Below are 14,425 nucleotides of genomic sequence, written 5' to 3'. Positions count from 1 at the left end.
CCCTTGAAGTACAGTTAAGTCAATCATCAAGAAATGGAAAGAATATGGCTCAGCTGTAAATCTGCCTACAGCAGGCCTTCCTCAAAAACTAAGTGACCATGCAAGAAGGGGACTAGTGGGGGATGCCACTAAGAGACCTATGACAACTCTGGAGGAGTTACAAAATTCAGTGGCTGAGATGGGAGAGACTGCGTATACAACAACTGTTGCCCAGTCACAGCTTTATGGAAGACTGCAAAGAGAAGGCCACTGTTGAAAAATGCTCACATGAAATCTCAGCTAGTTTGCCAGAAGGCATGTGGGAGACTGAAGTCAGCTGGAAGAATGTTATATAGCCTAATGAAATCAAAATTGAGCTTTTTGGGCATCAGACAAAACGCTATGTTTGGCATAAGTCAAAAAACGCATATCACCAATAACACAACATCACTACCATGAAGCATAGTGATGGCTGCATCATGCTTCAGTGCAACAGGCCCTGGAAGGCCTGTGAAGGAAAAATGCTTGAGAGGGTAAAATGAATGCAGTAAAATACAGGGAGATCTTGATGCAGTCTGCAAGAGAACTGTGACTTCGGAGATAATTTGTTTTTCTAGCAAGACAATGGCCAAAGTTACACAGGAATGGCTTAAGAACAACAAAGTTAATGTCCTGGAGTAGCCAAGTCAGAGCCTAGACCTCAATCCAATTGAGAATTTGTGGTTATACTTGAAAAGGGCTGTTCACTCACAATTCTCATGCAATCTGACAGAGCTTGAGCAGTTTTGTAAAGGAGAGTGGGGAAACATTGCAGTGTCCGGATGTGCAAAACTGATAGTGACCTATCCACACAGAATTAAGGCTGTAATTGCTGCCAAAGGTGCATCTACTAAATACTGATTTGAAGGGGGCGAATACTTCTGCGACCAATTATTTTGAGTTTTATGTTTGTAATTAATTTACATCACTTGGTAGAGATCTGTTTTCACTTTGACACAGGTCTTTTTCTATTGATCAGTGTCAAAAAAGCCAAATTAAATCCACTGTTATTCAATGTTGTAAAACAACAAAACATGAAAACTTCTGGGGGAAGGGTGGAATACTTCTTATATAGGCACTGTAAAGAGTTTTTATCAGCACATAGGATACAATAACATATATCAATGCAGGACTTTTTTTTAATGGAGACACAAGAGACTACAGTTGGGAATTTGGAGCAACAGAAAGGAGCTGAAGAAATTCAGAAGGCTAGGCAGCATCTATGTAAGGAAATGAGCATTTGGCCTTTCAGAACAAGGCCCTTCCTCTAGATTGGAAAGAAAGGTGCAGGGATGTGGTGAAGCAAGGGAAGTAGGGATCCAGGTGAGGGGGGTTTTAGGCAGAGAGTTGGAATAATATAAAAGGCTGTGAGGTGATAGGTAGAAGTGACAAAGGGCTGAAGATAATGGAATATGATAGGAAACCTTTGAAGAACAGTGGATGATAGCATAAAGGGGAGCAAGGTGGGGATGGGAAGTCCATGCAAGGAGTGTGTGGGTGATGGAGAAAGAAACAGAGAATGTGGGGAAAGATAAAGTGAAGGGGGCAAGTTGGATCAGGAGATAAGAGGAAAGGAAAATGAGAAATGGGGAAACGGGATAGAGGGTGAGAAGTTATCGAAAGTTTGAGAATTCTACGTTCGTGCAGGTTGGAGACTGCCTAGGCAGGATACGAGGTATTGTTCTTCTCCGACTGCCCAGGTGGACCAAGAAGTGATTTTTTTTTTATTTATCAGCAGCCAACCAACCAGAATGGACATCACCATAATGAGACAATGTCAATGAAAAAAAGAGTGAAAATTACAATAATTCTGAGTCAAAGGAATTGGAAATGTTAACCAAATGGGCAAGTCTTCAGTGTTAATGCAAAAGAGCAATGCTCAAGTAAAGTGAGCTCTAACATTCCCTAATAGTGAAAAAAGATCTAGTGCTTTCCTGGCGTATATGATGCACAAAATCTTCTCTGGCTTCCAGCTAGGCCCAGGTGTTGATTTTAACTGACGTTTCAATGACAAACTCCACCATCTTCATCAGGGATGAATCCTAGGCATGGTTAGGCTGGTGATCTATATAAATCCCATCATCCATCCCTCCGGATTGGTTAGTTCTCAACCGTTTTTTATTTAGAATGAGACCTTCATCTTTGTTAAAATTCTTTTACTCTAGTCTTATTTCAATGACTTCCTTCATCTTCATGAAGGTCTCACTCTAAGTAAGAACTGGAATATGATTTTCAACAAGGTGGGACAGCAGAAAACTGACTGGTTGAGGACTAACCAATCAGAAGAAACGGATGTCAGGGAATTGAGTATATATACCACCAGACTAAACATCAACCCTGATGAACATGCTGGAGTTTGTCATCAAAACATCAGTTAAAGTCGACACCTAGACTCGGCTGGAAGCCTGAGAAAAGCTTATGCATTCCTTAATAGGTTTAATTCCACCAATGATTAATTCAAGGAGATGCACTTCGCTTAAATTCCAAGCTACTATGCAGAAACAAAATAATTGTCTTGCTCACATAAGAAGCCTTCTGTTGGCAAATTGTCTTACCCACTGAACATAATATTTTGTTGATATCAAGAATGCAGGACTGCAATTCCCCAAGAGAAAAGAACATTGGTAAAGAATGGCACAGTGGGACAACTGGTAGAGTTGCTGACACACAGTACCAGGGAGACTCTGAGTTTGCACATTTTCAGTGACAGCTTAGGCTTCCTTTCCCTCAGGCCAACGACATGCAGGTTGGTAGGTTAAATGGATGCAGCAAATTGCCTCTAGTGTGTAGGTGAGTGGTAGAATTTGTAGGAGATGGGAGAAGGAGGGGAGAATAAAACTGTGGTTAATGTAGGATTTGTGTACATGAGTGGTTGATGGCCTGTGCAAATGGCTTGTTTCTATGCCGTGTCTCTATATAATTGGCCATTATCTACTACTGGTTTGTCTTAGTTTAGCATGTTAAATTGAGCTTTCAAAGCACAACAACTGATTGGGTTTTCCCTGCTACAAAATTCTTCAGCTGTACAAGATCATTCATTTCTTTTTTAAAACCATTTTAAAGCAAATTTTTCTGCAATAAGCATAGTTCAGATCATTACCAATGGGGTTTCATGGGTCTGTGGATGCTTGAAATTTATTATCTCTAAAGCAAGACTCTTTTTCACTTTTGCCAAATCAGCTTCCTTTGCAGCTTGCAGTAACGAATGGCCTTTAAATTCATCTGTTTAAAAAGAGAAAGTAGTTTAAATCATGGATTCATCATTTAATGCCAAAACTGGCTTCGTTAAAAGTACTAGGCTTTTGTTCATACATTATATTTAACCTTCTACTAATTACAAAGCAGCAGAAATAGAATTCATGCCAACGAAACATATTCTGACCAAGAGATTCAGCAGATGCTAAAAATCCAAAGCAACACACACAAAATAAAAGCTAGAGGAACACAGGTCAGGCAGCATCTCTGGCAATGAATAAAGAGTTGATGTTTCAGGCCAAGACCCTTCTTCAGGACTGGTAAAAGGGGAAGACACCAGAATACAAAGGTAGGGGAAAGGGGAAGGAGGACTAGCTAGAAAATGACCAGAAGGAGAAATTCATGCCATCAGGTTGGAGGCTATCTAGACGAAACACGAGGTGTTGCTCCTCCACTCTGAGTGTGACCTCACCATGGCAAAAGAGGCGGCCATAGACCAGCATGGCAGAAGGGAAATAGGGTTAAGAATTAAAATGGGTGGCCACTGGGAAATTCTACTTTTAGCAGATAGCGTGGAGGTACTCGACAAAGCGGTTCCCCAACTTACGTCAGGTCTCACTAAAGTAGAGGAGGTTGCATCAGGAGCACCGGATACAATAGACAACCCCAAAAGATTTGCAGGTGAAATGTTGCCTCACCTGGACTATTTAGGGCCCTGAATGGAGGCAAGGGAAAAGGTGAATGGGCAGGCACAGCATTTCTGTCGCTTGCAGTGATATATGCCAGGAGGGAAATTAGTGAGGAGACAAATGGACAAAGGAATCGTGGAGAGAGCAACCCCTGTGGTAAGCGGAGAGTATGGAGGAGAAGAGATGGTAAAGATGTGTTTGGTGCTAGGATCCCATTGAAGATGGTGAAAGTTGCGGAGAATGATGTGGTTGAATGCGGTGTATCATGGAGTGGTAGATGAGAACAAAAGGAAATCTATCCTGCTTAAGGAAGCAGGAAGATGGGTGAACACAGATGTCATGCAAATGGACATGAAGGTAAGGGAGGGCAGCATCAGTGATGGAGGAAGGGAAACCCCATTCTTTGAAGAAGGACAACATCCTGGAAAGGAAAACCACATTCCGGTAACAGGTGGTGGAAACGAAGAAACTGAGAAAAGGGAATTGCAATCTTACAGGTGACAGAGTGGGAAAGGGCACAGTCAAGATAGCCATGGGAACTTGGAGGTTTATAAAAGATGTTCTAAGTAAATTTAGTATATGCATATGGTGACATGTAACGCAGATACATTTTCTTGTGGGCATATTCAATAAATCTATACAATAATAACCATAACAGAATCAATTCATTGAACACCTAAGTTGGGCGGTCTTTCGAGCGCAGAAGACAACAAAAAGAAATAAATAATAATAATAAAAATTGAGAACATGAGATGAAGAGACCTTGAAAGTGAATCAATTTGTTGTAGGAACACTTCAATGATGGGGTAAGTGAAGTTGAGTGAAGCTTAAGGTTTAATGTAATTTATTATCAAAGTATGCATGCAATGTTCATCCAGGGCTTCTGAATGGAGAAGAATCAAACATTTTGGGGGGGGGGGGGAAGAGGGTGGAAACACTCATCTCCAATTGTTTTAGTAAAGTCCATTACAACCATGGTGTAGTTATTTAGGTCCTTGAACACAGCCCAGTTTACCAACTCAAAGCAATCTAGCCATTTCTGCCTTATGCAACCACCTCTTTATTAGCCTAAATAGAAGGACAGCCAAATGACATGATTTACCAAAATACGGTCTGGGCACAGAACAGTAGGCATTCTGTATCTTAGTATAACAGTGGTCTAGTATACTGGGACCTCTGGTGCTACAGTATATACTGATGATAATTAGGCAGGGTTTTCTTCAAGCAAGCCGAGCTGAAGTCCCTGACTATGATTTGAAATCTGTCGGGGTGAACTGTATCTTGTTTGGAGATGGCACGTTACAATATCTCAAGTGCTTGACTATAGTCGGCCGTTGGTCTGTAAACTGCTGCCAGGATTATAGAGAACTCCCTAAGTAAATAGAACAGACAGCATTTGACCTTTAGGTGTTCAAGGTCGGGGGAACAGGAGTTCTGCAAAACCGTCACATTGGAGCACCACTGAGAGCTTATCATGAAACACACACCTCCAACTTCTGCCTTTTCCGAATCATTTGTTCCATTCAGTAAATCGAGAAGCCTTCCAGTTTGACTGTTGTATCTGGCATGCTGGGAGACAGCTGAGTTTCGCTCAGACATAGAATACAAAAGTCCCTCATTTCTCAACGATAAAGAAATCTTGCCCTGAGGATCTCAATTTTGTTCTCCAGCCATTGCATATTTGCTAACAGGATGCTGGGTAGTGGGGGCCTCATCCCTCTATGTTTCAATCTAGCTTGCAGTCCTCCCCTCTTCCCTCGCTTATGGCGAAGAACTTTCGTCTGCTAAAATGGCCTGTAACTGCCTGGTCTGCTGCGACCTCCAAACAATTGTAAAATCTATAGATCATTCAGTTGATTGAAAAGTACATTGCTTAGAGGGGAGTTACATGCTGCAGACTGCACTGAGAGTAATTCGAAAGAGGTATATTTAAAAGTATATTTAGAAGTGTTGCCCGCAGCCCACAGAACGTCATCATGGTTTACCATTGACGTTGTGACGTTGGTATACAGTTTGTCTCCAGAGATGGAGACAGAGAGATCCAGAAAGGAGAAAGATTTCTGAAAAGGAGCAAGTGAACTTAAGGGCAGGGTGGAAGTTGGAGGCAAAGTTGATGACATAGACATTACACATACATTGCAAATAAAGCAGCCAGTAAGATAATTGACTTTATTTAGCAGAAATTTTAAATGGCTTAATCTCCAAGTTGGATTATAAAATTTAAATCAACATTTTAATTGCCTGGCTGAGTAAGATTTATCACCATATATAGCTCAATTTAAAAGTCAAATGATAACATAATCAAATGGTTTGGATGTGATATTTAGTGGAGCTAGCACAGAAAATATTCAAAGAATTAATGTCACTCATCAAGGAGGTAACTTTTTAAATAACTTATGGAAATTCAATAATCCAGTGAAACAGCTTTACAACTTTGAGGAGAGGATTATTGCACATATCAATCTCAAATGAAAGTCAAGTATTTTGCTTATAACCCATTCCTGGTACTGCTTTGTGAACATTGTAGTGAAATTCTGCTCCAATGCTCATTGTTGTGATAATTCATTTACAGTTGTAAGAAAAAGTTTGTGAACCCTTTGCAATTACCTGTTTTTTTTTGCATTAATTACTCATAAAATGTGGTCTGATCTTCATCTAAGTCACAATAATAGACAAACACAATCTGCCGAAACTAATAACACACAAATAATTGGACCTCTTCTCATTGCAATCTTGAATCAGGCTCGCGGGTCCGGCAACTGAGGAAGGAAATGCACTGACTTCAAATAGGTATATTAATCACTTATTTATTTACAAACAGTAAAAATTTAACTGAAAATGCATGCTCTCCAAGTTACAGGCACTACAAATGTGAATATTCAACAAACATACTTAAAGTGCGTGCAGAGCAGACCTCCCCAATCATCTTGCTTTAAGCAAAGGAAGAGAGCAAGCTACTGTTAAGTGCTATTTTATATACCCAAGATAATTGGAACCGGACACCAGGTAGCCATCCAATGGGAAAAGCAGCTGCAGTTTCTAAACCAACCAATCACAATGGAAGTGACTTTCGACAATCAGAATAAGGCATGCTCCCACAGGACACTCGTCAATACTGAGTACACCATTTAAACAATCACAATCTAGGTTCAAAAAAGTATGTAAATCTCTGGGGTAATGCCTTTTACAAAAGTTATTATGTACACCATGCCTCGACCAAAAGCAACTTCCGGAGGACCTTACAAGAAGAACTGTGGAGATGCATGTACCTGGAAAAGGCTACAAACGCATTTCTAAAGACCTCAGTGTTCATTAGTCCACAGCAAGATAAATTGTCTACAAGTGACAGAAATTTAGTACTGCTGCTGCTCTTCCTAGGAATGGGCATCCTGCAACGATCACACCAAGAGCACAAAATGCAATGCTGATGGAGGTGAAAAAGAACCCAAGGGTAACAGCAAAAGACCTACAAAAATCTCTAGAACTTGCTAAAGTCTTTGTTCACATGTCCACTATAAGAAAAACACTGAACAAGAATGGTGTTCATGGAAGGACACCACTGCGCTCCAAAAACAACACTGCTGCACATCTCAAGTTTGCAAAAGACTACCAAGATGTCCAACGCTTCTGGGACAATATTCTGTGCACAGATAAGACAGAAGTTGAACTTTTTTGGTAGAAATGTGCATTGCTATGTTTGGAGGGAAAAGGGCACTGCACACCAACATCAAACTCTCATTTCAACTGCGAAGCACGGTGGTAGGGGCATCATGGTTTGGGGCTGCTTTGCTGCCTCAGGACCTGGACAGATCACAATTGTTGAGGAAACAATGAATTCAAAATTGTATGAAGACATTTTACAGGAGAATGTCAGGGTAGCAGTCTGTCACCTGAAGTTTAATAGAAGTTGGATGATGCAACAAGACAAGGAACTGAAACACAAGTGTAAATCAACAACAGAATGGTTTTAAAGGATGTAAATTTATGTTATGAATGGTCAAGTCAGAGTCCAGACCTTAACCCAATTGAGATGCAGTGGCATGACCTGAAGAGGGCTATTCATGCAAGGTATCCCAGAAATACTGATGAACTGAAACAGTTTTGTATGGAGGAATGGTCTCAAATTCATCCTCTCTGTTGTGCAAGTCTCATCAGCAGCTCCAGGAAATGCTTGGTGGACCTTTTTACTGATAAAAGAGATAGTACCAGTCATTAAGTACAAGGGTTCACATACTTTTTTCCAGTCTGGACTAATGCTAATTACAATTGTTTGTGTGTTATTAGTTTAGGCAGATTGTGTTTGTCTATTATTGTGGCTTAGATGAAGATCAGACCACTTTTTAAGAGTAAATAATGCAGAAATCCAGTTATTGCAAAGGGTTCACAAACTTTTTCTTAAAACTGTAGTTATGTGTTCCTTTCTTTTGTTTCACCCAATCCTAACAAAATTACAAATTCAAGTGAACAATCCACGATATCATGATCCACTCGTTGGAGTATTTGACGCTAAAAATATTTAGGAAGCAACAAATTTACTGTAATGTTATCTCTGCAGTTTTGATACTTACATGCAAGCCTCTCTTTTAATTCTGGAGTGGGAGCCATATCCATTGCACTCTTGCCATGGCAGTTAACTAGGGTGGGGTCTGCACCATGGCTTAATAGAAGTGAACAGACTTCGACTCTGTTCTTGGATGCAGCTTCATGCAGTGGTGTGAATTGCCAGAGATCCATAGCATTTACACAGGCTCCATGCTAAAGGCAAAAGAAACGACATTCAGAATATCACTGTATCTCAGATGAATCCTTGACAGTGAAACATTATTAAGTTACACAGCGATTTATAAAGTAATGGAAACCATTCCAACAGGTTTTTTCCAGAAGAAAACGAATATAGATTAAAAAAATTAAATGTTTTAAGCAGATTGGAAAGTATAACCGTTTCTTGTTAGAACACAGGAATATATGTATATTGGATGAAAGTGAGGACCTATTTAACTAGTTAATAAATTAAAGTACAACAATGTTTAAATATAAAGACAGGTAATTTGTAGTACCTTAAGTCTAAAAGCAAACGTAACTGTTCTTACCTTCAGCAATAATTCAGTGACTTCATAATGGCCATAAGAGCAAGCATTATGAAGAGGTACAAGGCCACTGAGGAGAGAAGACAATTTAGGTAAGGACTTTACAGATTAAAAATACAAACTATTAAAGTATAATCATATATCTTTCCTTTGTTTTGGGAAGCAAAAATCTTTTGGATTTCTACTTTTGCCAAAGGAAGTTACATCATTGTACCTTTGATGACGGCCACAAATTTTCTCCATCTCTCTTCTATCAAAGCAGCAGCTGATAGACAACTGGTCTCACCAAAATCATCTCCATAAGACATAGGAGCAGAATTAGGCCATCCAGCCCATAGAGTTTGCTCATTGAAAGCATTCTGGCATTAAAGTTATGATCAAAACTCATCACTTAAAATATACCATATATCTATTAAAACATTCTAACTACCATAGATCACTGCATAGTAATCAATAGCTCTGTCAACTCAGGATGTTAATAACTTCTCACAAGAATAATGTATTAAAAATGTAAAATGAAATGCAAAAAAGAATGGTGTTTAAGTTTCAAAGTCAAGACTATATACGACATGGAAATGAGTTTGCAGGTTGTGGCGTTCCTAAGCACCTTCTGCTCTTGTCCAGCTGATTGGGGGTTCTGAACACTGACCAGAGAGGAGACTTAAACCAGTCACAGATTGATTAACGTAGGGTAAAAGTTACTAATTTTGTGGAAGTGGGAACAGGCAATGTGTACTGGAGAGGATATGGGGTCAGAAGATTAATGCAGGTTCAAATGCTGTATCTGGCTTATCACAAAACACTAACCAGTTTGCTTCTCCAGCCTCTATATCACTTCATTACATATTTCAAGTCCCCGCCAAAACTTCCAATTTTCTCAGTCTTTGTTCCTAACTAGCTAATAGCTAAGGAACAAAGTGAATTTCAGAGTTTTAAATTTGCTTTTGCTCTCCCTGGATACAAATACTTTTACATAGCAACACAGTAACAAGTTAACCTTATTTTACTGGTGAATATAGAGCAAATCCCCACTCCCCTGTAACGTGCGAGACAATGGAAGTTCTACACCTGTGGGATGTTGTCTTGATATACTTAATGCCAGAACTGACACAAGGTGGCTAAAGCATTCTCTTACAATGCATTCTAGCCATAGACAGGGCTGGTTGGCGAGTCTAACTTATAGATTGTGTCCAGTCATCATTTACTTTTATCAATGTGAATTTCTCATTTTCTGTTCCTAGAAAAATGTGTAAATTTGAGGCTTTGACTAAGTGTAAATCAAGTTTGTAATTAATCTTATTTAACCTGATGTTGTTAGCCAAGTACTTGAGCGCATTTTCTTTCTAAGAAATAATGCACATTAACCCCTTTCAAGGTAATATTTCAATTCTACATCTACCAAAATATTGTGTTATATCCCTTTTGAGTTATACAGCACAGAAACAGGCTTTTTGGATCAACTGGTCCATGACAAACGAGATTCCCATCTAAGCTAGTCCCAATATTCCTCTGAAGTTTTCCTATCCATTAATTTGTCCAAGTGCCTTTTAAGGGTTGTTAGCTGCCTCAACCATTTCCCAGGACAACTCATTTCATATACTGGTCAAAATGTTGCCCCTCAGGTTCTCCTCACAGTCAAATCTATGCCCTCAACTTCCTGATTCGCTAACCCTGGGGGAAAAACAAAACAGTGCGTGCTGTGCCTATCTATGATTTTACACACCCCTGTAAGACTGATCCTCATTTTCCTACACTACAATGAAAAAAGTTCCAAGCCGTTCAACCTCCTTCCAGTTCTCAGTTCCACAAATCCCAGCAACATCTTTGCAGAACTCCTCTCTACACAATCAAGTTTAAATGCAAGTTTTCCTACACTAGGGTGACCAAAAGTGAATAAAATACTCCAAATAGGGTCTTATACAACTGCGACATGTCAAAACTTCTAAATTCAATGTCCTGACTGATGAAGATTTGATTGCTAAAAGCTAACTTCACCACCCTATCTACCTGAGATAGCACTTTCAGGGAACTATGCATTTGTATTCCTAGGTCCTTCTGTTCTACAATACTTCACAGGGATTTACCATTCACTGTGAAAGTCCTACTCCGTTTCTCATTCCAAAATGCAATACCTCATACTCATCTGAATTAAACTCCACTTGCCAGTTCATCCAGCTGATCAAGACCTCTCTGTAAATCCTAATAACCTTTTCTGTCAATGACATCACCTATTTTAGTGTCAACTGCAAGGTTATGAAACATGCCCTGTACGTTCTCTCCAAATCATTGCTATTTGTCATCTGTATCAATGGTTTTAACACTGACCCTGGGGAAACACTGTTCTCCAGCCTCCAGTCTGAAAAACAACCTTGCACCATCACCCTCTACTTCTTACCATGAAGTTTATTGTGTATCCAATTAGCCAGCTCTCCCTGGATCCCATGCAATCTAACTTTTCACAACAACTTACAGTGCAGAATCTTATTAAAGGTCTTATTGAAGTCCATAGACTACGTCTACCATCTTGCTGTCTTTGACCTTCTTGGTTATTTCTACCAAAAGTTATTAAAAGTTAATCAAATTCATGAGGCATGATCTCCAAAGTACAAAGCCGTGCAACTTCAAATCAACCCCGACCTTTCCAAATGCTTACGTATCCCTCAGAATCTCAAGTAACCTACCTACCACTAATGTTAGGCTTATAGGTCAATAGACCCCAGGTTATTCTTGCAACATTTCTTGAATAAAGGCACATTTGCCACCTTCTAGTCTTCTGGCACTTCATCCATCGCTAATGATAAGAGATGAATCTCAGGGCTCCTGCAACTTTTTTTTCCTCAAGCTTCCCAGTGCTTTAGGGTATTACCTCATTAGACCATGAAAATTTATCTGCCTTCATATGATTTAAGACATCGAGCATCTCCTCTTGTGTAATGCGGACTATACCCAAGACACCTCAATAACGATCTCAAATTCCAAAGTCTTCAGGTCTTTGCCCATGGTAAAAACAGAGGAGACATATTTACTGTTGGATTACTGTTTATATTTACTGTTGTATTTTAAAATAAAATCACACTTCTCAGTAAAGCAGGTCCAACAGACACAGTATCAGTTTTTGGCAGTGTCACAGCATTGCATTTCTCACTATCAGAGGACTATTAATGATTGGTGGAACGATTTTTTAAGAACTACCTAGTTAATATCATGTACCAATTTGTTAGCCATTGGTCCATACAACTCAGAAGAGTATTCAATGTTGCAGAGGTGTTCTATTACTTTAACATGCTATGCGAAAATCAACTCTTAACTCACCCTTTGTCCTTGGCGTGTACATCTGCTCCATGTTGAAGGAGGAGTTGAACAATTCGCACACGATTGTAACCAGCAGCCAGATGTAGAGGAGTTGACTGGAAGCAACAATCAACAATTTAGAAAATAATTAGTAGGAACCAAATTTATATTTGACCTGAAGCAACACTATCAATATGATTAAATTAAAATCAAATAGCTCAAAGGAAATTAATAATTTTCATTCATAAAATAACTGCATATAATCCCATGGGCCAAGCAGTCTTCAATATTTTATTTTAGATAGGAAATTCACTACAATAAACAAGTATTGATCTGGAAATTACCAATATCACAAAAATGAGTGATCCTATATTCACCATACACCAAAATCCACAGGGGGAGAATTTTCCCCAGTACTTAGCTGATAATGCATTTTTTTTTAAATCCCTGTCAAACAAATTTACAATAGTTGGGCAACCTAACCCGCCAGATTAATATTGGGATCTTAAATTAAGATATGCGCATGACATAATTTTCCAAGTGAGAACTCTGTTAAATAACTTGAAAGTCTCTGTTGAATAGCTACATTTAAATCAGCACAGTATTCAGTTTCACCAAGTGAAAACGATAATATCTATTGTTTGCTTTGTAATGGAAATGGCACTATGAACCATAATTACATTTTCCTAAACGGAATACATTTCAGATTGTTCTATGCCTAAAATTATTTAATTAGAAATGTTATTCCATTAACAGACTGATTTTCCAAATCAAGCATATATACACATGCAAAATAAAAATGTATGCGATTTTGATCATCAGGGCCAAAATTATCATTATCACAGTATCTGTTCCACTGGTTAATAGATCAGCAAATGAAAACCAACAACCTTTGCCAAACAACAAAGTGCAAACTCAACTTTTAAGATAAAAATATGGGAAAACCCTATTGTCAATAACCCTCACATCACAAAGCTGTGCTGAAGTGACCACCTACCTTGTTCAGTTGAAATCTAAAATGGATAAGTAAATCTATTACCTTGATTAAAAACTCCAATTTTAAGGCCCAATTTTTAATCAGTACAGACACTAACATATTGGACCCACTACAAAAGAAAGGATAAACATAATCACAGCCATAAACAGGAAGATTTTGTTTCAGAACAATAAGCATCTAAAACATTGATTTTATGCACCACAGTAGCATAGCGGTTAGTGCAACGCTACTACAGCTTGGAACATTTCAGAGTTCAATTCTGGTGCCGCCTGCAAGGAGTTTGTATGTCCTCCCTGTGGAATGTGTGGGTTTTCCCTGGGTGCTTCAGTTTCCTTCCATAGTCCAAAGACATACCCGGTAGTTTCAGTGGTCATTGTAAATTGTCCCATGAGTAGGCTAAGGTTAATTTGGTTTGGTGTGGGTTGCTAGGGCAGCATGTCTCAAAGAGCTAGAAGGACTGACTCTGTGCTGCATCGTTAAATAAAAATAAAAAAATAAAACTTGTTATTTAAAGTCCCACTTCCTCTGTTACCTTTTTTACATTCATCCAGAATCAGAAAAGCTTTTCAAGAGGGTTAAAGAAATAATTTAAAGGAGGTTTAAACTACTGTCAGGATTTTTAAAAGAATGAATTTGACATAAAAAAAATCATTGAACTGGTGATCTGACCAGTGAAAGCAAAGACTAGAGTTGTGTATTTTGTTATTTCAATGCAAGTCAATTGGGATCTTCCATATACTACATCTGACAGGCCTTAAGAGTCTATACTGGTTGGCTCATTGGATTAGAGGTACAACACTTAACACAGATCAATATCCCTCTGCATAATCTCATGCATATTGCATTTATTAATGTTCTGGCTAAATAATTATTCAATGGAAATTAAACATTACATTGTGTATACAAATCTTTCCAAGAAAACAAGAAAAATCATCAAACTTGGTGAAATTATAGAGAATTAAACATAATTAAAATATACCTAAATTTTGCTTTGAGTTGTTTTATTTTGGTAAGGATTATTTTAGGAATAAAACTTTGATTGTCATGCATTTTTATTTCTTTATTACTGCTACACCACATCATCTTCCCTGTACCCAAAAAAGTAGAACCGGCTGGGTGCAGATAGAGTCAGATATAGCTTCATCATC

General features: G+C 38.7%; 1 protein-coding gene across 2 annotated transcripts in view; it reads right to left on the bottom strand.

Moving 5' to 3' along the window:
- Positions 1-14,425, bottom strand: part of LOC140211744 (poly [ADP-ribose] polymerase tankyrase-1) — a 126,651-nt gene that overhangs the window by 61,521 nt on the left and 50,705 nt on the right. For both annotated transcript variants that reach the window (XM_072281874.1, XM_072281875.1), the window contains 4 exons: positions 12,302-12,396; positions 8,993-9,059; positions 8,471-8,657; positions 3,119-3,240 (listed from right to left, as the gene is read on the bottom strand). In XM_072281874.1, the coding sequence (XP_072137975.1) occupies positions 3,119-3,240; positions 8,471-8,657; positions 8,993-9,059; positions 12,302-12,396 (471 nt within the window). The remainder of the gene's footprint in view (positions 1-3,118; positions 3,241-8,470; positions 8,658-8,992; positions 9,060-12,301; positions 12,397-14,425) is intronic.

Source organism: Mobula birostris, chromosome 17 (assembly GCF_030028105.1).
Source record: "Mobula birostris isolate sMobBir1 chromosome 17, sMobBir1.hap1, whole genome shotgun sequence".
Lineage (NCBI taxonomy): Eukaryota > Metazoa > Chordata > Chondrichthyes > Myliobatiformes > Myliobatidae > Mobula > Mobula birostris.
The sequence above is the reverse complement of the archived record's forward strand: the minus strand, read 5'-3'. Positions and strand labels throughout refer to the sequence as shown.